General features: G+C 38.9%; 1 protein-coding gene, 1 long non-coding RNA gene and 1 other non-coding gene across 3 annotated transcripts; all 3 read right to left on the bottom strand.

Annotated features, from left to right (window-relative positions):
- Window positions 1–8,197: 8,197 nt before the first annotated feature.
- On the bottom strand, window positions 8,198–8,304 carry LOC148296269 (small nucleolar RNA R71). Its single transcript, XR_015834234.1, has one exon. It is a non-coding gene; the product is annotated as a small nucleolar RNA R71 (small nucleolar RNA).
- A 6,239-nt stretch (window positions 8,305–14,543) lies between these two features.
- LOC148296268 (uncharacterized) lies at window positions 14,544–14,934 on the bottom strand. The gene is made up of 2 exons (XR_015833488.1): window positions 14,851–14,934; window positions 14,544–14,770 (listed from the first exon to the last, which is right to left on the bottom strand). It is a non-coding gene; the product is annotated as an uncharacterized LOC148296268 (long non-coding RNA).
- Window positions 14,935–23,759: 8,825 nt separating this feature from the next.
- Window positions 23,760–24,503, bottom strand: LOC148296267 (protein FAR-RED IMPAIRED RESPONSE 1-like). The gene has a single exon (XM_088248162.1). The coding sequence runs from the start codon at window positions 24,501–24,503 to the stop codon at window positions 23,760–23,762; it is 744 nt and encodes a 247-aa protein (XP_088104288.1).
- Between the last annotated feature and the right edge of the window lie 480 nt (window positions 24,504–24,983).

Raw genomic sequence — 24,983 nt, 5'->3', positions numbered from 1 at the left:
TTTTCATGTAATTCACAGCTAAATTCACAATGGATACAACTAACAGCACTACAAACATATCTTGAATGGCTTTCAGTATTTGGATTATGTCAGCAGATGTTTTCAGTTCCTAGGCATTAGGCATAGCGGTAGGCTGCTGAAGGTGAGATTCACTTGGCATGTTGGCTGTAGTCACCCAATCATATCCACTACACCTAGTAGCTCCCTACAAAATAACCGAATATAATACATTACAATTTTTAGATTGGGAAGAAAATATTTGTGGAAACTAAACACTTACATATGAGGTGAAGCACTTCCAATATGGCTTGTCCAGATTCCTTTCGGATTTGGAAATGAACATGACCATCTCAGCACTGCAGTGTGGACACCTCTTTCGTTGAGTGTTGGCTGAGGAAGTCGACATTGCATAAAATGAAATGCGTGGATGTCTTGACTATATTCATAGAACACTGAGCAAATAAAATAAAATAAATTTTAATTTTAAACATAAACAAAATCAGAATACAACATAGGACAACGTGTGCCCTTGAAAAGGAAACTTGTCATTGGGTGATGGTGCACGTGTTCATTGACTGGTAAACATGAAAGAGAATCCGTACGTATCTCAGTGGTGGGATTGGAGTTGGTTTCGGTTTCTTTATCCTTTAAGCGTGATACTCAAGATGACAGGTTTGATCAACATATTGTTGCTTTGGTATTTTTCCTGTTTCATGTTGTTTGACTGGTTTTGTCCTGTTTGTGGTTCTTTGACCTCTCTTTGGTCTTTATTTATGAAAGTTCATTTGTACAAAAAAAAAAGGAAAATATATCTTCACAAACATAATCGCAAGAGGCAAATACATTACCTTGGTACCAAGCCCAAGTTATTGTTTGTTGATAGCACTCATCTCAAGTTATTCTTTAGTACCCTAATTCCTGACCAAAGGAATGCTATTCAGAATCCCATTACTTGGTAGACATGTGGATACGCAAATGATTGTTGTCTCTCTGTCTCTCCCTTCTCTCGATTGTTGTCTCTCTTATGCTCTTTTTCATAAGTGGTCAGCTTTGGTTTTGGTTAATTTCATGTTATAATAGCTAACAATATAGTCAGTATACTTTTATTTCAATTTTCTAAATAGACGGTATTCAGATCAAGACCCTATTTCCTTTTAGTCTTAAATCTTGCCATACATCTAAACTACAAACTCCTTATAATGATCCAATGAAAAAGAAATAGTTTAATGATCCTAAACCCTAAACCCTAACTCTTAACCCCAAACCCCTAAACCCTAAACCCTAAACCCTAAACCCCTACAACCTAAACCCTAAACCCTAACTCTTAACCCCAAACCTCTAAACCCTAACCCCTACAACCTCGGATATATACCCTAACTCTTAACCCCAAACCTCTAAAACCTAACCCCTTTAATACCAAACCTATACCCTAACTCTTAACTCCAAACCTCTAAACCCTAACCCCTACAACCTAAAACCTAAACCCTAACTCTTAACCCCAAACCTCTAAAACCTAAATAAATTTTGAAGTACAATTTGGGGGACAACCATAAATGTGAATTATGCAAAGCAAATGATAACATAACCACAATTGTGTAAACCCTAAGCTATTGTTTGTTTGATCACATAAGGACGGGATCAAAATTTGATGACAATGACGAGATTTGAAGTATGTGATCGAAGGAAATGTCGTACCAATCCCGACAAATAGAATTTGGGCATTTTTTTTAATTATGATCGATTTTTGAATAAGTTCTAAGTAAAATGAAATAATTCATTGCATAGGAAAAATACAATAACACAACAATATATACGTACTTGTCACAACAATACATACATCGTATTCCCAGTCTAATTGGTAAATAATAATTAGAAACTCTCTTTTTAAAATACTTCCCCCAAGGCATCGTAAAGTTATCAGAAACAGTGATTTAATCCCTTAGGAGTTGAAACAACATCGGGGTTGGCCCTCCACTTAACACCCAGCCGAAGTGGATATACAATATAAATTAGTTTTTGTTGGAAACTACATATAATATTGAGCATTTAACATAGAGGGGAACAAAAAAATTAAATAGCAGCAAAATCGAGAAAATGTTATTTGGATTTGTCTGAATGAGTGAGTTTTAAATATATATAAAATTGAGCGTAGTCCGAATTAGTGAGTTTGAAATATATATAAAATTGAGCATGGTCCAGTCGTACATAAATATCAGACTAATATTTATGTTTTGTAGTTGTTGTTGCACTACAAAATCCTTACCCTGCATGCATGTGTTCTTGGTTTTGGAATAGGAACTCCCCCATTGACAACGTTTGGCAAACCTTTGCAATGTTGACGAGTTCATGAAATAATCTGCATACACCATCTATACTGTAAAGTTGTTATGATTTGTCCTTCATATAGCAGCAAGTTACAAGAATGCAGTGATGGAGGATAACGGTGCAATGGTGTAATTAAACAAAAGTTTCATCGTCAGAACAATCCGTAAATATAACATACGGATATGGCGCCTTTTTTCATGTGTATCCACCTCATTCAAAGGCTACCATACATACGTAGATTAGGCATAGATTGGGATATATACACCTTAAATAAATGTACCATATATCTGATTAAGATGTTGAAGGAGATTGAGTGGATGAAGTAGTTTATAATATTCGACAAATCTGAAAGAGATCCATATCCATCAGTAGTAATAGGACGTTCATTTTGGCGGGAAAAAAGTGACGACTGAGGATATTTATACCCCCTCCCACAGCAAGCAATTACTACAAAATTCCCAACACTGATAATGTCTTCTTCACCTACCAAAGTTCCCATAATACTTATAAATACTCCACCACAAAAATGTACGGAAGCATTGTCACGAAGGAAGAATGAAGCTGAAGATGATGTTCAACGTGTTGCCAAGTGCCAGCGTTTTTCTTATGACATTGAGGATGGAACTGGTATCGGGCAATCTAGGTATGAGGCGTTGATGCTGGCCATCAAGAAACCTTGACATCGGAGAAAGAAAAAAAAAGCGAAATTCTACCTAGGCACCGTAAAAACACTGAAAGTAAGGGTTAGGCTTGCGAAAGAGAATGGTTTAAAAAGTTTTGTGCTTCCAATGAGGCAATGCAGATGAGGGAAGCTGAAGCACGTAAAGGTTTTGATCTATTCCGCAAGTATGCAAAAAGGGTTGTGCCGGAGTATAATTGGGATGCCATTACCATAAACTAAATCCAAAATTGTAATATGTTTTGCTTTATTTTAATATCTTTGTTTTGCAATGTACAAATGGTTGGTTTGGAGTCACTATAAAGTCGTACGTGTGTTAGTGATGTCAGATCTGAATATGGTTTTAGTTGTATAATGTGTATGATAACGTTAACTACCCATGTCTAAATATATCATAAATGTTTCTGAATGGGGTCATTAACAGGAGGGGATGCTTCTCAGAAAGGAAAATTATAGTTGCTTTCATCTTACAAAATGAGTGACGTTTGGTAAACTTGTAATTAAGCTCACAAAATTTCAATTAATATAGGGTCAAATTTCAATTAAGCTTGTTGATTACTCTAATATGTTTTCATGTTTAAGTTGGGTGTCGTGTCTCCATTCGCTTTGGGTCTCTCAAAATCTTGGGAACATGAGATTTACAATCTGGCTATTTATAATTGTAATCAACAAGCTTAAAAACAGAAACTTTGTGTGCAGAAAACTCTTCGTTTCCATTTTGAATATCCATGGCTAGTTCGAGTGGACATGCGACCGAGTGGGACTCTGATGGGTCCTTCGAGCATGTCCCCAAATTTCCAAAGTCTCCTCCACCACCACTTCCATTTCCAACTTCCTCAGTAAGCGAGGGGGACTCCGATGATGCCGCTGTGGAAATAAATGATATAAACAACAAATTGGCCCACAATTCCTCAATGGTCCATTATTGGACAGAAAAGTGTGTCAGAGCTTAGCGAAAGTTAGCTTATGTGACTAGGCAAGTTAACAAGGCTCATTACAGAAGAGAGAAGCACAGACTTCGAGCTCAAAGAAGAAAGTGGTTAGCTGAGGATTTGCAGATGACAGAGGAGGATCTCATGTTTGAAACCACAACCATCCACAAAGGAGGCAACATGCATCGTCAGGCCATGCATGCGGCTTTCAAAGAAGGTTTCGAAAAATTTAGACGCATCGCTGCTGATGCTCACAAAAATATTGACTGGGACGTCATAACAGTATCTGCTGCCCAAGAATTCACCTATGGCAGTGTGGACCCCATCCAACACAGCCACCAACCAAGTGGTGAATACACATCTTTAACAGCGAATGAGAATGCATGAGTAGTGATCTCTTTATGAATCCTTGATTAAATGTATTCAGTCGTTTTTCTATTCAGTACTTTTCTACTAATACGAGTGGGGGTATCCTGGGGTCATGCTTTTGTACTGCTGAATTTTTTGTTCATGTCTTGGAAAAGGTGTTATGTGCATTTCCAAGGGGTTGGGCTCCTAAATTTTGAACATTCACTTTCATAAAACTTCTGCAGAAAAATGATGCATGCAAAATATTTCACCCCAACATGAACATCACATTTTTGGAGTTTATTGAAATAGAATGGCTTGGCTTCCACTCACATAATGTCACAAATCAATAAATCTATGGTATCATTAGCGATAATATTCAACAACAAAGGAAAAAATGCTTTGGTATTAGACATGAACCTATTACAAGAGTATCAAAAACGCTTGTCGTGCATTCAAAACCAACATATATATGTATCACTAGATACTCAAAATCGGGGTCCGTGCATTGAGCTTCGTGAGAGAAAATTGAGCTAAGTGAGAGTACAGTATCAAAGCACTTGTGTGCGCCATAAATCCGTTGAAACAACAATTCTGGGAGACCGATTGCAAGCATTGAGATACCGATCGCAAGCATTGAGATACCGATCAGATAAGTGTCATAAATACTTGCCGAGCATTCACAGGAAACGTAAATACGTATCACTACATACTCAAACTCAGGGTTTGCAAAAAAAAACCAATCAGACATGAACCGATTACATAAGTGTCACAAAAGCTTTCCATACAATAAAAACCAACGCCAATAGGTATCAGTAAATACTCAAACGCTGGGTCCGTGCATTAAATCAAACTCCTGCATAAATGCCTGGGTCATACTTGGCTGAGTTCCTTCACTGTTCTGCGCACTCTGATTGGGCTGCATATTCTCAGCAACTGGAGCAGCAATATCGGCGTCAGGACATGAAGAACTGCAATTCAAAATTCATACATAATTACAAATCATTACAAGTAAATATATTGAACTAATATATACGTTATATTTGCTTACAGGTGTTCAGTTCATTTTTACACATGATTTTTCATGTTATTCCCCTTTTATTTTGAGTTAGTTTTTGACATTTTATAGCTTTTTACTTCCTTTTTGTATTTTCTTAGATTTTACCTTGGTTAGATTGAAAATGAGCTAAAAGTGCACTACTTGTTATAATTTCTGTTTTTGTTCATTTTCGCAGGTCAACTTCTTGGCCTGGGATCAGCATGCTCCGGTGCTCGGATGAGGTCATGATCTTCTTGAGACTTGTTCCAATGGATGTTAACTACAACATATCCAAATTTGAGCTCCATTGGACAAGTATTGCCCATCCAACCGATCCTGCATGTTACCACAGCTCTGAAATCCGAATTTGGCCAGCTTTTACCTCCTTTGTGTTATCTTGATTTTCTTGTTACCATAACTCTTGGTAACAAGAAGTTACCTTAGCTTTGAGATATTTTCTGAAGCAATTGGCATCTTATTGAGGACAAAGCTTCATCATGGCAAGGGGACAATGGGCTAAGGCTTTATCAAAGGTGGTAGTTTAATATTAAAAGGTAAAAGCTGGAAAGGAGGAGAGAGGGAAGAGAAGTCAAAAGGGGCAATCTGATTTGGGAGAGCTTGCAACGGGAGAGAGGATTCTATCATTCCAGACAACTAGAGAGCAGATTTTGGAGATTTGGAGCTAGGAGAAAGCCAAGGTGCAGCCAAGAAAAGTGGAGAAGAAGACTTCCACCATTGATGATCTTGAAGCTTTCATCATTTTCTGAAAATCTGTAAACTCTTTCTAATTTCATTTTGAGTTTGTTTTTGAAATAAGTATGAGCAACTAAACTCCATAGCTAGGGCTTAGGTTGAAGCCCTAAACATGATTACCTTATTGTTTTGATGCTTGAGTGTATGAATTTCTGGATATTGTTGATGAATTCCAATTCACCAAATTAATCTATCCTTGATGTGTGTTTTTCTTTGATTGATCACCTTTGAAAGCATGCTTCTTGAGATTGTTGGGGTTATGTGTATCTTCATGTTATCCTAAGCAATAAATGGATGAAGTAAGAATCATCCATGTGAATTGGTTTCTTGAATACCTAATGTAAACACCATGCTATTAGGATTCTTGTGATGTTCATATTCTCTTTGAACTTAATGGGTTTTCCTTGTAATTGAATCGAAGTACGAACCATACCTAGGTTCGGTTATGGGGAGGGCACAAGTATTGTAGCACGAACCATGCACTTTACATACATTAGAGAGAATCAATGCGTCTTGAGCCACGAACCATGGTCTTGATTGCGAACATCTTCATCAACACGTTTAGAGTTCATCACTTGAGTATTTATGAACATAGGTAGAATTGTTTAGGGTGGATTCCGAAACCCTAGTGTGTTACATTTTGATTTCACATCTTGATAATTCATCTCTGCCATTCTCATTTAAATTCGAAGTCCATTTACTTACATGCAATAGAAATAGATCACTTGAACCAAATCAAACACCCCCCCCCCCCCCCAAAATGTGTGTGTGAGTTGCGTGTTCGACACGTTATGTGTCTTTGTTACTGAATTTTATTTGTTTCCGTAATTGTTTTGGACTTTTAGTCCGCGTTGTGTTCTTGAATTTTCTGTGCTGAATCCAACCGTATAAAGAACGTGAATTTTGGACGTACGGTTGGAAAGTTATAGGTCAAAAACTGAACAGAGGTCGGAATTGAAAAACAGAGAAAAACGATTCTGTGAAAAACCGACCGGTCGCTCAACACACAATTCTCAAATTTCGATTATGTGAAAAAACGACCGGTCGCTTTTAGCCAACGACCGGTCGCTAGTCATATAATTCTGAAATTTCGATTCTGTAAAAAAACGACCGGTCGCTTTACATCCAACGACCGGTCGCTGGTACTGTTCACAGCACATTTTCTTCTTTTGTTTTGTTTGTTTCTTTTACATTTCTTTACTCGTTTTTAATTTCCATTTTACATTTGTGGTGTGTTAAATAAGTGTTCTCTTTGTACTCGAATTAGAACTTATAGGAAACCGACAAGTTCTTCGTGGGATCGACCCCGTACTTGTATAATCTATACTTCAATAGACTCGTGCACTTGCGGGTTTTTTTTTAATTGGTTGTTTGCACATTAATTTGTGTCCTTTTAGGAATGCAACAATTTTTGGCGCCGTTGCCGGGGAATTGGCACGGTTGCTTATATGTTTTGTTTGAGTATATTTAGAGTACTTAATTTTATTTTCATTTTTCTTTGTTTGTCGTTTCATTTTATTTGAGTTTGTTTTTGTTTCTTCTTATTGCAGGAACACTCTGTTTATGTCCCTTTTGAATTTGGATATTTCATTAGATTGCACAATAGAAGATATCCAAGCTCAAGCTTTGAGAGAAAGGAACATCCAACTAGCTGTGTCTACTCCATTGCCTTTGTCATTCTCACCGTTTTCATCATCACCAAGCTCACCAAAAGTCGAGTCACCTCCACCGTCACCAATGGCAGCCGCAGCTGGAATTGTGGAACTTACTATGCAAGAATACTCTTCTCCGCCAACAACTGGACAACCATCTTGCATAGTATATCCCACATCCACTTTGGAAAACTTTGAGTTGAGATCGGGCATGATACACATATTGCCTAAGTTCTTGGGAAATCCTGGAGAAAATCCTAATGCACATATCCTAGACTTTGAGGAAGTGTGTTCCACAATAAAGATCAAAGGCATGAGTAGTGATGAGATAAGAATGAGACTTTTCTCATTTAGTTTGAAGGATACAGCAAAGGAATGGCTTCACTATCTACCTCCAAATTCCATCACAACGTGGACGGATCTTGCTACAAAGTTCTTGCAACATTTTTTTCCAGCACAAAGGACAAATGAACTCCGAAGTCAGATTACAGGAATTCTGCAAAGGCCGGGAGAAAGCTTCCAGGATTATTGGGACCGTTTCAAGAAACTTCTAATCATTTGTCCGCATCATAATGTACAAGCTTGGCTTCTAATGCAACACTTCTATGAAGGACTTTTTGAAGCGGATCAAAATAATGTGAATGCAGCTGCCGGAGGAACTATAATGACCAAGACTCCAACACAAGTGCGAGAAATATTTGATCTTATTGCTGCAAATGCTCGCCAATATAATTCAAGGCAAAAACCAGTCAGAAAAGGGGAATCCTATGATGTAAGTACCCTTTCTAGTATGGAAGCTCAGATTGCAAACCTAACCAACATGGTGAAGAAATTGGCACCGGGATCATCCAAGGTTTGTGCATTTTGCTCCACAATTGGTCATGACACTGAGGATTGTCCCTTGGCACATGAGGAAGCAAATGCAGTGGGCTCATTTCAGAGAAATCAGTGGCCTAAGAATGATCCTTTCTCACAAACATACAATCCGGGGTGGAGAAATCATCCAAATTTCAGGTGGAGTGACAATTCGAATGTTCAACAAGGGCCAACTCAACCACCTCAAGGGCCAACTCCCCCACCTCAAGGTCAACAACATACTCGCCCACCTCATGGTCAAATGCACTACTACAATCCACCACAACCACCACCTCAACCACAATCTACAGGAAAATCTTTGGAAGAACTTGTTGCTTCCATGGCTAGAAACACATATAGTTTCATCACTGAGACAAAAAGCTACATGCAGAGGAATGACACCCACATGCAGAAAACGGATAAGGCCATTGCCAATCTAGAAAATCAAGTGGGGCAAATTGCTCAAGCTTTGAGTCAAAGGGAACCTGTTATGATGCCTAGCCAACCAGAGATTAATCCAACTGGGCGTGAGCATGTTCAAGCAGTTACCTTGAGAACTGGTAAGGTAATTGGTGAAATTGATGGTTCTAAAGATTTGATTCAAAATGTTGATGACATGCAGGTTGAACAAGTGGCTGAACCTAAAGAAAAGGATGAAAGCAACAAAGAGAAAGATAAGCAAGCAGCTTCTTCATCCGAGTGGATCCCAAAGCATGAACTTGCAAGAAGGGCAAGAAAGGAGAAGGTAAGTCGTGAACCTACTGATGAAGAAATCTTACGTGCTCCTTTTCCTCACAGGCTGATGAGTTCCAAAAAAATTCAACAAGCCAAGGAAATATTGGAAACCTTCAGAAAAGTGCAAGTCAATATTCCTCTCTTGGATGCAATCAAGCAAATTCCGAGTTATGCAAAGTTTTTGAAGGACCTTTGCACCAACAAGAGGAGATTCCAAGATCATGAAACGGTTGCACTAACGGAAGGAGCTTCTGCTGTTTTGCTAAGGAAGCTCCCTCCCAAATTAAAAGATCCAGGAAGTTTTACAATTCCTTGCATTATTGGAGATAAATTGTTTGACAAAGCTTTACTTGATTTAGGTGCTTCAATTAATCTGATGCCTTATTCTGTTTTTGAAGCCCTTAACTTAGGTGATCTTAAACCAACTTCTGTCAGCATTCAATTGGCGGACCGATCAGTGAGATATCCAAGAGGAATTTTGGAAGATGTACTTGTGAAAGTAAATGATCTCATTTTACCAGCTGACTTTTTGGTGCTAGAAATGGAAGAAGCTCCTATTCTGGGTGCGGATCTTCCATTGATTCTTGGCCGCCCTTTCATGGCCACTGCAGATACTGTGATCAATGTTCGACAAGGAACATTGACAATGACAGTTCAAGGGGAAACAATAAAGTTCAAAGTATATGATGCCTTCAAACTCCCCAATGATGAACATGAATGTTTTCGTATTGATACATTGTGTCATATTGTGCAAAATACATTTAATAGTACTCATGGTACAGATTCATTAAAAAAGGTGTTGACACAAAATCCTCAAGTTGCTGAAATTGTTGATAATGAGTTACTTGAGGCTGTGAAATTCCTTGATGCATGTCCAGCCATACCACGTAAGTACACTCCAAATTTTATACCTTTACCAGTCAATACTGAAAAGCTTGTTCCTTCTCTTGACAGGGCACCTGAGTTAGAGCTCAAACCATTGCCATCCCACTTGAAGTATGTTTATTTAGGTAAAACAGAGACATTGCCCGTGATTATTGCTAGCAATCTCAATGTCGAAAATGAACAGAAGTTGATGCAAGTGTTAAGAGAACACAAGGGAGCAATTGGTTGGAGTATTACGGACATCAAGGGAATAAGCCCAACAAGATGCATGCATAGAATTTTACTGGAAATTGATTCCAAACCCACAAAGGATGCTCAACACAGGTTAAATCCAATCATGACAGAGGTAGTCCGAAAAGAAATTCTGAAGCTATTGGATGTGGGTATAATTTATCCTATTTCCGATAGCAAGTGGGTAAGCCCGGTCCAAGTGGTTCCTAAAAAGTCAGGAATAACTGTTGTAAGAAATGAGGAAAATGAACTTATTCCTTCTCGTGTCAAAACGGGATGGCGTGTTTGTATTGATTATAGAAAATTAAATACCGCCACCCGAAAAGATCATTTTCCATTACCATTTATTGACCAAATGCTTGAACGTCTTGCAGGTCACAGTTACTACTGCTTCTTGGATGGCTATTCAGGATACAACCAAATTGCCATCGCTCCTGAAGACCAACACAAGACGACATTCACATGTCCTTATGGTACCTTCGCCTACCGGCGTATGCCATTTGGATTGTGTAATGCCCCGGCCACCTTCCAACGATGCATGATGAGTATTTTCTCCGATATGGTAGAAAAATTTATTGAAGTATTCATGGATGATTTTAGTGTGTTTGGTCATTCATTTGATTCATGCCTTAACAACTTGTCTTTAGTTTTGCAAAGATGCCGGGAATGCAACTTAGTTCTCAATTGGGAAAAGTGTCATTTCATGGTACAACAGGGAATTGTTTTAGGTCATGTGATTTCCAGTCAAGGCATTGAGGTTGATAGAGCCAAAGTAGATGTGATAAGCGGTTTGCCACCTCCCACATCAGTGAAAGAGATCCGATCCTTCTTAGGACATGCCGGGTTCTATAGAAGATTCATAAAAGATTTTTCTAAGATCTCTCGACCATTGTGTAGCTTGCTTGCCAAAGATGCAAATTTTGATTTTAATGATGAATGTTTGGCAGCTTTTCAAAAGCTCAAAACTCTTCTCACAACTGCACCTATCATTATGCCTCCAAATTGGAATTTACCTTTCGAATTAATGTGTGATGCATCTGATTTTGCAGTTGGAGCTGTATTGGGACAAAGAGTTGAGAAGAGATTGCATGCCATATATTATGCAAGCCGTACCCTTAATGATGCTCAGTTGAACTATTCAACTACTGAGAAAGAGCTTTTAGCTGTAATTTTTGCTTTAGAGAAATTTCGTTTGTATTTGATAGGCTCTAAAGTAATTGTTTTTACTGATCATGCAGCTTTGAAATATCTCTTGGCAAAGAAGGAAGCAAAACCAAGATTGATACGATGGGTTTTGTTGCTCCAAGAGTTTGATATAGAAATCAGAGATAAGAAGGGATCGGAGAATGTGGTAGCTGACCACCTTAGCCGATTGATCACTAACTCCAATACCGAAGAAGACACTCTTCCTCTTCGTGAATCCTTTCCTGATGAGCAACTTTTTGCATTACAAGTTTCTGACCCATGGTATGCTGACATTATCAATTTTCTTGCTACAGGAAATATACCAAGGGACTTGTCAAGAGGTCAAAAGGACAAATTACTGAAAACCACCAAGTCCTATGTGTGGGATGACCCATATTTGTGGAAGTATTGTTCGGACTCCGTGATTAGGCGATGTGTTCCCGAGACCGAATTTCAGTCTATACTCACATTCTGTCACTTGAACGCATGTGGTGGCCACTTTGGAGCCAAGAAGACAGCATTGAAAGTTTTACAAAGTGGATTCTATTGGCCAAGCTTGTTCAAAGATGCCTCACAATTCTGTCTATCTTGTGATAGGTGTCAACGAATGGGTAACATTTCATCTCGAAATCAAATGCCTTTAAACCCAATTCTAGTTGTTGAAATATTTGATGTTTGGGGCATAGATTTCATGGGACCATTTCCTTCATCTTTTGGAAATCTTTTTATTCTACTTGCGGTTGATTATGTTTCAAAATGGGTGGAAGCAATTCCAACCAAATCTAATGATTCGAAAGTTGTTCTTAGCTTTCTTCGAGCTAATATCTTTTGTAGGTTTGGAACACCAAGGGCCATCATTAGTGATGGAGGATCCCATTTTTGCAATCGATCATTTGAGACCCTACTCAAGAAGTATGGCATAACCCACAAGGTTTCCACCCCCTATCACCCTCAAACTAGTGGGCAAGTAGAGATTTCCAATAGAGAGGTGAAGCATATATTGGAGAAAACTGTTGGTCCTACTAGAAAGGATTGGTCTATGCGACTTGACGATGCTCTATGGGCATACCGAACTGCTTACAAAACTCCAATCGGTATGTCTCCTTTTCGCTTAATTTTTGGAAAACCTTGTCATCTACCTGTCGAGCTTGAACACAGGGCCCTTTGGGCAATCAAGAAGTACAACTTCGACATGAAGGAAGCAGGAGATCACAGAAGGTTACAATTGAGCGAACTGGATGAGCTTCGCAATGATGCTTATGAGAACGCAAAAATTTACAAAGAAAAAACAAAGGCGTTTCATGATAAGCATATCATTAGAAAGTCGTTTGAAGTAGGGCAAAGAGTATTACTCTTTAACTCTAGGTTCAAACTCTTTCCAGGTAAGCTTCGTTCCCACTGGGCTGGCCCATTTGTAGTTACTAATGTCTTTTCCTATGGTGCAGTTGAAATCCGACCAATAGGCATAGGAAAGGAATTCAAAGTAAATGGGCATAGGTTGAAAATCTACCATGAAAATGCTCTGAATCGAGAGGATGAAGTGCTCCACTTCATTGATGCACCTGCTGTGGTGAGAAACTGAGTTGGGAAGGTAAGTTCTTAATTAAATTTAAATAAAAAATTAAATAAAAAAATAATAATAATTATAAATAAAAAAATTAAAAAAAAATCACGAACGACCGGTCGTACATGTTCTGCGACCGGTCGCGAGTCGGCAAAATAAATTTTTTCGTTTCTGTGTAAAAACGACCGGTCGCTTTTCGTGAAAAAATAAAATGTCGTTTCTGTGCAAAAACGACCGGTCGCGTTTCACTTGCGACCGGTCGCTCTTCGCGCAAATGTTATATTTTCGTTTCGGTGCAAAAGCGACCGGTCGCTCGTCGCGATTTTAGTTAAAACCGTTTTTTTTTTCTTTCTTTTCTCTCTTCTCTCTCCTCACTTCTTCTTCCCAGCAAACCCCCCCCCACCCTTCGACTTCTCACTTCTCCCTCCCTCTAACTCACTAAAAACCCACCCTAATCTAACCCCAAATCACACTTATCTCACTTGATTTTTCGAGTAGAATCCGTTTTTGGCATCTATTCCTAGAAATTTCAAGTGTTTTCATCAATTTTGGAGAATTTTTTCAGTTAGGGTTACTATTCACTCAAGGTAAATTTTCGTTTTTTTTCTTTCAATTTCCTTTGATTTTCTTACTCTAATTGCTTTTCTTATTGCTTATTATTGTTTCTAACTTGTTTTTCTTTGTTTTTTTTTTAATTTATTGTGGTTTGTGGTTGTGTGGTGTGATTTTGCTCAATTGGGTATGTTTTCTCACTCTTTTTTTTTTTTTTTTCTCTTGATCATTATTGTTGTTATTTGTGTTTATTATTGTCTCATTACATTTGTGGTTGAATGTTGGGATTGTGGTTTACATTTTGGAATTTTGGCATAATTGTGCATTGTGATTAATTTTGTGGAATTGTTGAATTTATGCATAATTGTGGTTGAAATTTTGGCTTTGTAAATGCAATTCTGGCATTGTGGTTAAATTGTTGCCATTAGGCCTGGGCACGGTCCGGTTCGGCCCAATTTTGAGTCCAAACTGGAACTGGAACTGTACTGTGCATACAGTCCAGTCCGGTCCGGTCCGGTTTTTGTACAAAAATGATAGTAGAACCGAACCAAACCAGACTGGTTACAGTCCGGTTCGGTTCCCGGTTCTGAACGGTTTGGGCCTACTTGAAGGCCCATTTGAGTTTTTTGAGTTTTTAAACTTTAAAACAACCTGAATTTTTAAATTGTTGGGCTTACATCATAATTGGCCCAATTTTTACACCACAATTGGCCTAAATACTGAAACTTTTAACAAAACAAAGACATAAAATGATAAGTTCAGCAGTTATCAAGTCTGCCAAATTAAATTACAGCAAGTTCAGCAGTAATCAAATCTGCCCAATTAAACTACAGCAAAGTTCAGCAGCAAATTACACAAAGTTGGCAAAGTTGCAGCAAATTAAATTACACGAAGTTGGCAAAGTTGCAGCAAATTAAATTACACAAAACAAATACACAATTGGCTCCATTATGTCATCCATTATCAAGTTGCCAAAAATTTGAGCAGCAAATCTCATATCACAAGGTTTACCAAGCTTTGCTCTAGTTGGATGAACTGCATTCATTCAAACAAAATCTTAAATTAACACAATTATTTTCTTGTTTTATAATACCATGGACAGATAAAAAACATACCTCAAGACAGAAACCACACTCAAACAACCACGTAGTCTCATTGGAAAGTTGCATGAGTTGAATTGGTTGGTGTGCATGGCCTCCTAAGATCTAGAAAAAGAAGAATAAGAAGAAGAAGCAGAGAAGAAAAACTAGAGACTAGACACTGCCACAGCTTAAATCAAAATGAAGAACACAAAATGTGCTTGTGATGTAAACCCACACTTGAATACTTTCTATCATACATTGTCAGCAAAACAGAAAACATTTTCTCGGCAACTAAACAAAGATCAAATACCAAAATTTCAACATGCAGAGCACAGATCATTTAGAAAATATCAATCACAAACCACATCAATCAATCACTTTGAAAAGATTAGGATTTCAGCAGATGAAATCCAGAACATGCAGAGGCACTTTTTGAAAAAGAATGCTTGTCAATTCCAGAACATCAAATGCATACATACAGAGGCACGCATTTAATTATAGCTATCCCAAGTGTTCGGCTCAATGCTCATGTATTGTAGTAAAAGGCAATGGTCCTAAGTTCAAGGTACACCAATTAACGAGTGCATGTCAGAAGATGGGAAAAGCATGTGCCCCAAGGATTAGTCAGTGCTCTAAGAGGACTGGATGCATCATGATACAAAAATTAAACATAGACTCAGATATAACAACTGGTTTGCTCAACCAATACAGTTTGTTCCCACCATTGTTCTACGGTTTGCTCGCCGTTATTTTTTTTCCCCAGGAAACAAACAGAGCCTAAGTTGCACAGATCTAATAATGAAATGAAACAAAAATAATTGCAGAGGGAAAGTTGGAGAAGGAAGGAACCCTAATTTTAAAAATCCCAAATTGAGATGAGATGAGATGAGATTTAACTTACCACCAGACAGAGGCGCCGACGACGAGAAGAACGCTGTGACGTCGACGACTGAGAGGCGGAGCAGTGACTGGGGAGAGTGGAGGAAGAATTGGAGGCGCTGTCGTCGATGGCTGAGACAGAGTTTGAAAGGGAGGAGAAAAAATGTATCGATAGAGAAAGAAAGCCCTAACCCTAAGTGTTTAATACGGGCTGAAATCAAGTGTAGAAGTTCTATTTTAATTCTTTGCAACCTCCAATTATATAGCACCATGTGTATAATATAAATAAATAAATATAAATTTAATTATGCCCGGTCCGGTTCGGTGCAGTCCAATTTTTTGAGTTGAAGAACCGGAACTGGAACTGGACAGCACCGGTCCGGTTCGGTTTTTTGCACTGGTGTTGACTTTTTGGTCAACACGGTTTTTTTTCAGTTTTTTCGGCCCGGTTTGGTTCGGTTGTCCGGTTCTTCGGTCCATATGCTCACCCCTAGTTGCCATATTGCATGTTTGGGAATTGTGGCATGAATTTTGTTGTTTTCTTGCTTTGTGCATATTGGTTTATTTTCTTTAGATGTCTAGAGCTAGAACCGGTAAGAAAAAGGGTGCATCTTCTTCAGGAAGTGCACCTCAGTCGGAAGAGGCCATGCTCACAGCCACTGTGGTTACTGAGCGTAACCTCGATCTTAGTCCCTACATCCAAACCGCTGGACTTCTTCAAGTCCAGTGCCTTCTTAGGGACCGTAACATATTACCTCTAGCTCGCATCTATAAAAAATACAATGAGTCTGTTGTGCGAGAATTCTATGCTGCTTTCCCTAGTGAGGAGGTTAGAGCTAATGAAAATGTGCCCATCAATGTTCGGGGCAAAAATGTTGTGCTATCCCCCTCTATTATTTCTGAAATCCTTCACATACCTGAGCATGACACTTCTGAAACACTTTTATATGCTGATCCTACTGCCTTTGCATCTCAAACCAAAAAGAATGTCCTCATTCAGGGTAAATTGACACCCTACTTTGCCATCTTGTGGAGCTTTGTGCGCCACAACATCTACCCTTCCGGCCAACAGTCGGAAATTCCCACAATGGGGGTCAGGATCCTGAAATGTTTGCATGAGGGATATTTTTCCCTACCTATTTGTGACATTATTTTTGAACGCTTGAAGGCTTGTGCACGTAAAAAGAGCATAATCTATTATCCTTGCCTTGTTAGCATGTTATGTGAACGCTCAGGGGTTAGGGCTCGCCCTAATGATATATTTGTTGAGCCCATGGGTCCCATTTCGGACACTTCTGTGTCCAAGAGCATTTCTCAGAGGCGCCATGCACCTGCACCTGCACCTGCTCCGGTGCCACCCCATATGCCACCACCACCGCCATTCCCACCTGCTCCCAGTATCGACACTTCTGCTTGGGACCCCGGTCATCAAGCCATCTGGGACATGCAAATGATGTAATACCAGCAGATGCAGCTCCAGTATCAGCAGATGCAGCATATGAGCACTTCCATTGACGCCATTTGGACGCACCTCCAGATGCCAGGTCATCCCGGGACCTCTGCACATGTTGATGGTGATGATGATGATGAGACTGATGATGATCAGTAGTACTTTGAGCTTTGTACCCTTTTGAACTTTTAATTTATTTTGTTTTTGGGTTTTATTTTGAGACGGTTATTAGTTTGTTTGTTTCAACTTTTACTGTTAGTTCAACTTTTATTTGTTTACTATTTCTTTTATTTTGTGATTATCCATCCCAATTTTTCTATATGGCATTGTTTAAAATTAAATCTCCATCATTTATAAACATTGTTTCATATAAGTTTGGGAAGTAGATTGCTTTATGATTATGAACTCAGAATTTTGGCTCAAATGCTTATTTCATTCCAAAACATGTGATTCTACACACAAACTTGAAAAAAAAAAAAAAAAAAAAAAAAAAAACCATAAATTTCTGAATCACTTGTTTCTTTTGCATTTTGAGCTAGCTGAAGCTTCTGCTAATTGCCTCTTTCTGCTCGCACTTGTACAGTGTTTCCACCTGCTGGTTCGCACTGTGGAGCCGCTTCTGCAGGTCCGCCACCTGAGCTTTCAGGGCCGCCACCTCCTCACTCAGTGCCTCGCACTCTCGTGTTCTCGCCAGTAGGCGCATGCCCAAATTTGTGGCCGAGACCGCGTTGAGCACGGTTAGATTGTGGGACTCGTCCACTGCCATCTGGTCAGACCTCTGCGCCACATGCAGATGATCTGCAACTGTAAGTCTGCTGACAGACATGCCTTCCGGCAATACTGCCCTGCATGGCACCACCTCAGAGAAATTTGAGGCCGAACCATGATGGTATGAGGAGTTTGGGAAGATAGGGGTTGGAGGAGCCCTTATCTGGGAATTTGGTGGTGCTAGTGACAGCTCAAGGTTGAGATCATCAAGGTGAGTGCATGAGGATGCCATTGTTTTGTTTTTGGATGTTTTTGATGGTTTTCCTTGAGTTTGCAGAAAGAAATGCAAGGTACTCTTCCGCTTGCAGAGGCATGGTTTAAATAGACGTCTGCTGATGAGAGATTTGTGGTCCAGCTGTTTGCCATTTTCTCTCGATACCTACGCTTCACGAGGATTTTGCGGTCGCATGCATTTAGAAGGGAGCATTTCTACTTTCACTTTAATTTTCTTTTTACCTCAGTGTTTTCTGGTGTTTTGTGTTTTTTCTGGTGCATTATGTTTTGATTTCTTTTTAGTTTGTCGTTTTTGTTTTATTTCAGTTGGGGAAGTGTGATTTGTGTCTTTTTCGTTTGTCGCATTCCTTTTATTCCGGTTTGGGAAGTGCGTTTTGTTTTTCTTCTTTGTCTTTTGCAACTTTCTTTTCTTTTATTTCCGGAAACGAAAAAAAAAACAAAACAAAAAAACAAAACAAAACAAAGACACGGAAAGGGCAAAGACAACCAGGCACACCACTAATACATTAGAAATTATTCTTTCACAGTGCTCGGTGTCTCGGCCATTGGACCTTTGAGTTTAGCCCTATGGCTATCCTCTTCTGGGGCTTCACGCACAGCCTCTTTGGGCTCATCACTCGAGCTCCCAAAGATCGTACTCTTAGCTTGAGCGTACCTACTCTCGCGATCTGTTTTCTTGCGTTTACCCGATTGGTCCAGGTCCTCCAGCTGCTTTCTCATGTCATGGGCGTAAACACTTACCATCTTTGAGAGATTTTTGTTCTCTTCCCGCAACGCCTCTAGCTGGTGTCGATTCACCTCCACTATCCTTGCCCTTTCCCTTTTTAAACTTTTAATAATACTCTGGCACTCTTCCACCATACTTCGCTCCGCCACCAACTGACCTCTTAGCACCTCCACCTCATGGGACTTCGCAAGTAGGCGATGACCCACACTTGCGACTGTTGCGGTGCTTTGCACGCTTAGTGCCAGAGCATCGCTCACGACCCGGTTGTCATCCCTTGATCCCAGCACCCGTATATCCTTGGGAGTTACTAGATTTCTAGCAACTCCAAGGGCAACATCGTTGTCCAGCAGTATCGAGTCATTCACTGTCACGTGCCCCCGTGCAGAGGCAAAGTAGGGCATCCACATTGGTGCCACTGCTTGGCCCCGAGTCTGAGTCGGTGGAGCTAGGTTGAGATCCAACGAGAATGGGTAGGAAGACGCCATTTCAACTATTACTTTCTTTTGTCTTTCTTTTCTCTTTTGTGTGTTTCTGAGTTTGTGTGTTCTTCCCCAACTCTTTCTCTTCTTCTTTTATAGAGTTAGTTTTTACGTAACCCTAGCCACTGCGCTTCTGCGTTTTGCGCGGCCCTTACGGCCTATCCCCTTAGGTCACCTCACCTGGTCCCCAACCCCTTTAATTACAGTTCTGCCTTTCAGCACTTTTGAGAAACAAAAGTCGTCCCACCTTCCTATGAAGCCAATAATTCTGGCTTGGGGACGTGAGAGAGACCTCTGCTTGTCGACACGTCTCTCACTTTGTATCCCGTGACTCACAGGTGCCGAGACTTCAGGGCCCACTTTTTCTATTTTACTGAATCCTCGCTCTTTGTGCTTCTGACTTGGTTTCTTTGTTTTATTTACTTTCTTCGCTTTTGGGCTTTCGTTTGGGTTGGGCTTTCATTTGGTTTGTGCGTTTCTTTGGGTTGGATTTCTGCATGTGTAAGACTGTTGTTAGGGCTTACTGTTTTATTTGTTTCTGTTTGGTTTCGTTTTTGTTTTTGTTTTTGCAACCGTGTTGTAGTTGTTTTTCGTGTTTGTTCTTGTATTTACTTGCTTTATTCCCTTTAATTCTTGTTATAACGTTGTTGATGCCTGAATTCTTTAACATTGAGAACAATGTTTGTTTCTAAGTTTGGGAAGGGATAGCAAGTCTTTTTCGTTTCACTTAAATTCTTACTTTCATTTATTTTGTTTTCTTTTCTGTTTTGAGTCTTCTTTTTTTTGTTCTCAAGTCACTTTCCGAACATATATGATGAGATTGTGATGAATGTTTAAATGACTTGATTGAAAATGCTTTAAAAATAATAATAATAATAATAATTTGTTATTCACTAAATGGCATCGCTCTAGCATGATATGTTTGAAACCCTCTACGCACTTGCCATTTGTTTCATAATTCTCTAGTTGAGGGACTTGCATGATCCAAAGAATTGTATCAAGCATGAATTAGACTTGTATAACCATATAATGTGAGCTTTGAGCCTTGTGCTTCAATTCATGAGTGTTTTACACATATTCTTATTTTCTTGTCATCCGAGTTGTTGTTTGATCTCATTATTCATTGACTTGGTTGAGCACTTAAAAGACATCCATTCTTGTGCAATTTGATTACATGACATTTGAGAAATGATATTAAGGCCCTCTTTGGACCGTTTGTGCCTTTCAAGCTAACCCTATGCATGCTTAAGCATGATTTTCCATTGTTAACCACCTTGAGCCTTTATGTATGCCTTTTCTTTCAAGTAACCAATTATTACTTCTAGCCTTAGCCTGAAAAACAAGAATTTACCTTTCTAAGGAACTCGTGACCTTTAATTTAGATGTGTTTTTCATGCTAAGTTTGGGAAGGGTTATTACTTTCAAAAAAAAAAAAAAAAAAAAATGTACTTCACTAAAAGGGTGAAAGAAAAGAGAAAAGTTGTGGTTAAGTGGCAATGGTTTCAAATTCAATTCCATGTTTCTTGGTTGTTCGAATGGAAGGAAGGAGTGTGAATCATAATTAGTGGAGGTATAAGGCTTTGTGGTCTATTTGATCACCAAAAAAATGAGTGAAAATCTCAAGCGTGATGTTTCAAAGTCTTTTAGTCAACGATTGTATGCTCTTACATTGTGAGTTCCTTAGACTTTGTTGTATCCATATCCTTCATTTCTTACTCACCTTGCACCCTTAGCCCCATTACAACCTATAATAAAGACCTAAATTGATCCTAAATGTCATGTGGTTGATTTGCACGCATTTTTCAGCTTTTAAGTGTTTAGCATCTTTCTTGAGATCATATTCATGCATGTTTTTCATCTTGCTAATTTTGAGTTAAGTCCCTTATGGTTTAACTCTATTCTCATATTTACTATTGAGTGATGCATTGTAACCCTCTTCCGAGTGATTCATTTGTGAGAGGACAACTTTGGTGAGATTTGAAGTTACATTTGTGCTTGGTATGATTTTTGAAGTTGTGTGAAAACTGAAATTGGAGAATGAGTTTCATTTGGCCATCACACTACTACACTTGAGCATGTTGTGTTCTGAACTTTGCCGCCTTGTGACTAATGTTTAAACTGAGTTTTTTTTGTGAAAACTTTTGAGTCATTTGCATGAGTCGCTCTCTCTTCGGAAAGTGTTCGGAAAGATTTGTTTCGAGTCTTGTTTTAATTTCTGTTTTTCTCGAGGACTAGCAAAAGATAAGTTTGGGAAGTTTGTTCGGTTCATTTTTACACATGATTTTTCATGTTATTCCCCTTTTATTTTGAGTTAGTTTTTGACATTTTATAGCTTTTTACTTCCTTTTTGTATTTTCTTAGATTTTACCTTGGTTAGATTGAAAATGAGCTAAAAGTGCACTACTTGTTATAATTTCTGTTTTTGTTCATTTTCGCAGGTCAACTTCTTGGCCTGGGATCAGCATGCTCCGGTGCTCGGATGAGGTCATGATCTTCTTGAGACTTGTTCCAATGGATGTTAACTACAACATATCCAAATTTGAGCTCCATTGGACAAGTATTGCCCATCCAACCGATCCTGCATGTTACCACAGCTCTGAAATCCGAATTTGGCCAGCTTTTACCTCCTTTGTGTTATCTTGATTTTCTTGTTACCATAACTCTTGGTAACAAGAAGTTACCTTAGCTTTGAGATATTTTCTGAAGCAATTGGCATCTTATTGAGGACAAAGCTTCATCATGGCAAGGGGACAATGGGCTAAGGCTTTATCAAAGGTGGTAGTTTAATATTAAAAGGTAAAAGCTGGAAAGGAGGAGAGAGGGAAGAGAAGTCAAAAGGGGCAATCTGATTTGGGAGAGCTTGCAACGGGAGAGAGGATTCTATCATTCCAGACAACTAGAGAGCAGATTTTGGAGATTTGGAGCTAGGAGAAAGCCAAGGTGCAGCCAAGAAAAGTGGAGAAGAAGACTTCCACCATTGATGATCTTGAAGCTTTCATCATTTTCTGAAAATCTGTAAACTCTTTCTAATTTCATTTTGAGTTTGTTTTTGAAATAAGTATGAGCAACTAAACTCCATAGCTAGGGCTTAGGTTGAAGCCCTAAACATGATTACCTTATTGTTTTGATGCTTGAGTGTATGAATTTCTGGATATTGTTGATGAATTCTAATTCACCAAATTAATCTATCCTTGATGTGTGTTTTTCTTTGATTGATCACCTTTGAAAGCATGCTTCTTGAGATTGTTGGGGTTATGTGTATCTTCATGTTATCCTAAGCAATAAATGGATGAAGTAAGAATCATCCATGTGAATTGGTTTCTTGAATACCTAATGTAAACACCATGCTATTAGGATTCTTGTGATGTTCATATTCTCTTTGAACTTAATGGGTTTTCCTTGTAATTGAATCGAAGTACGAACCATACCTAGGTTCGGTTATGGGGAGGGCACAAGTATTGTAGCACGAACCATGCACTTTACATACATTAGAGAGAATCAATGCGTCTTGAGCCACGAACCATGGTCTTGATTGCGAACATCTTCATCAACACGTTTAGAGTTCATCACTTGAGTATTTATGAACATAGGTAGAATTGTTTAGGGTGGATTCCGAAACCCTAGTGTGTTACATTTTGATTTCACATCTTGATAATTCATCTCTGCCATTCTCATTTAAATTCGAAGTCCATTTACTTACATGCAATAGAAATAGATCACTTGAACCAAATCAAACCCCCCCCCCCCCCAAATGTGTGTGTGAGTTGCGTGTTCGACACGTTATGTGTCTTTGTTACTGAATTTTATTTGTTTCCGTAATTGTTTTGGACTTTTGGTCCGCGCTGTGTTCTTGCAATTTCTGTGCTGAATCCAACCGTATAAAGAACATGAATTTTGGACCTACATTTGGAAAGTTATAGGTCAAAAACTGAACAGAGGTCGGAATTGAAAAACAGAGAAAAACGATTCTGTGAAAAACCGACCGGTCGCTCGTGTCTCAACGACCGGTCGCTCAACACACAATTCTCAAATTTTGATTCTGTGAAAAAACGACCGGTCGCTTTTAGCCAACGACCGGTCGCTAGTCATATAATTCTGAAATTTCAATTCTGTAAAAAAACGACCGGTCGCTTTACATCCAACGACCGGTCGCTGGTACTGTTCACAGCACATTTTCTTCTTTTGTTTTGTTTGTTTCTTTTACATTTCTTTACTCATTTTTAATTTCCATTTTACATTTGTGGTGTGTTAAATAAGTGTTCTCTTTGTACTCGAATTAGAACTTATAGGAAACCGACAAGTTCTTCGTGGGATCGACCCCGTACTTGTATAATCTATACTTCAATAGACTCGTGCACTTGCGGGTTTTTTTTAATTGGTTGTTTGCACATTAATTTGTGTCCTTTTAGGAATGCAACAACAGGCTAGTAAGTCTTGGACATTTCCTTCTATTATGATCACTCTTCCTACACTCAGTGCACCAACGTTTATATCGTCCTGCTGGCTTCTCATGTTGTCCTTTAAATCTTTTTGGACGACCTTTTGATTTAACTCGATTAGGATCTTTTATTCTCACTTGGGCAGAACTACCTTCCCCATCTTCATTGGGTTCTTCAACATCAGCGGTTGATGAAACTAAGCTAGTAAGCTTCCCACGAATGTCGTCAAATGTTTTTTGCAGTAGGTCAGCACCTTCAGCAGACAACAACGCCGAATCAATCAAATCAGCTGCAACTTTGCATAATGTCGATTTCTTAACCAAAATACAACCATCAACGCTATCCTTAACTTCTTTTCCATCCTTATCAAAAACTACACCTAACTTTGCACTTTTCATCCATCTTTCCAATATATACTTCTCTGGTAAATACGCAACCTGCTTCATTCTTAAAAATGATATGATATGTCGGCACGGAATACCACGAAATTCAAATCCCCGACAGCTACAACAAGCTAGATCGATATCTTTATTATGCACAAGCTCTTTTATCCGTGTAACCCCCGGTTGTACCCTCTCAATTACTTTGTACGTGCAATGAGTCTCATCTTCCTTTACAACTTCAAAGAAGCATAAAAGGCTTTCGAAGTCCTCTCGCTCAAAGATGTCAAGAATCCCTCTTGTGTAAATGCCTCCCATTTGAAGTTGCATTGGTGTGAGAAATGGAGTTGGAGGTTTTTCATTTTGATCAACATGATCAGCCAATAACTCCTTATGCCTTTGTGAAGCAAGAGCTCTTTCAAAACGTACTATAAATTCCATCAACGTGTTGTTCTTGTTAATATATTGTTTGAAAAAAGAATGACAGCTTTCGGCCCGTTGACTACTTGACATCCCAGCCGAAAACACATGTTTTACATATGATGGAACCCAATTCTCCCGCAAGGCATGAATTGCGCTCAGCCACATATGCTCTTTCAGCCTATTTTTTGTGATAACTTCATCCCATTTGGCATCAAATTCTTCTCTGCTGTCTGTATCCCATATGCAATTGCACAGTTCTAAAAAACACTCTCTAATGCCCACTTTCTCTGTCAATTTATTCATTATATGCCATATGCAATATCTATGGAATGTTGTCGGGAAGCTTATCGCAATCGCCTTTGCAATAGCTGCATCTTGATATGTACT

The sequence above is a fragment of the Prunus avium genome, chromosome 2, assembly GCF_965620075.1.
Source record: "Prunus avium chromosome 2, drPruAviu1.hap1.1, whole genome shotgun sequence".
Taxonomy (NCBI): domain Eukaryota; kingdom Viridiplantae; phylum Streptophyta; class Magnoliopsida; order Rosales; family Rosaceae; genus Prunus; species Prunus avium.
This window is presented reverse-complemented; position numbering and strand designations above follow the sequence as displayed.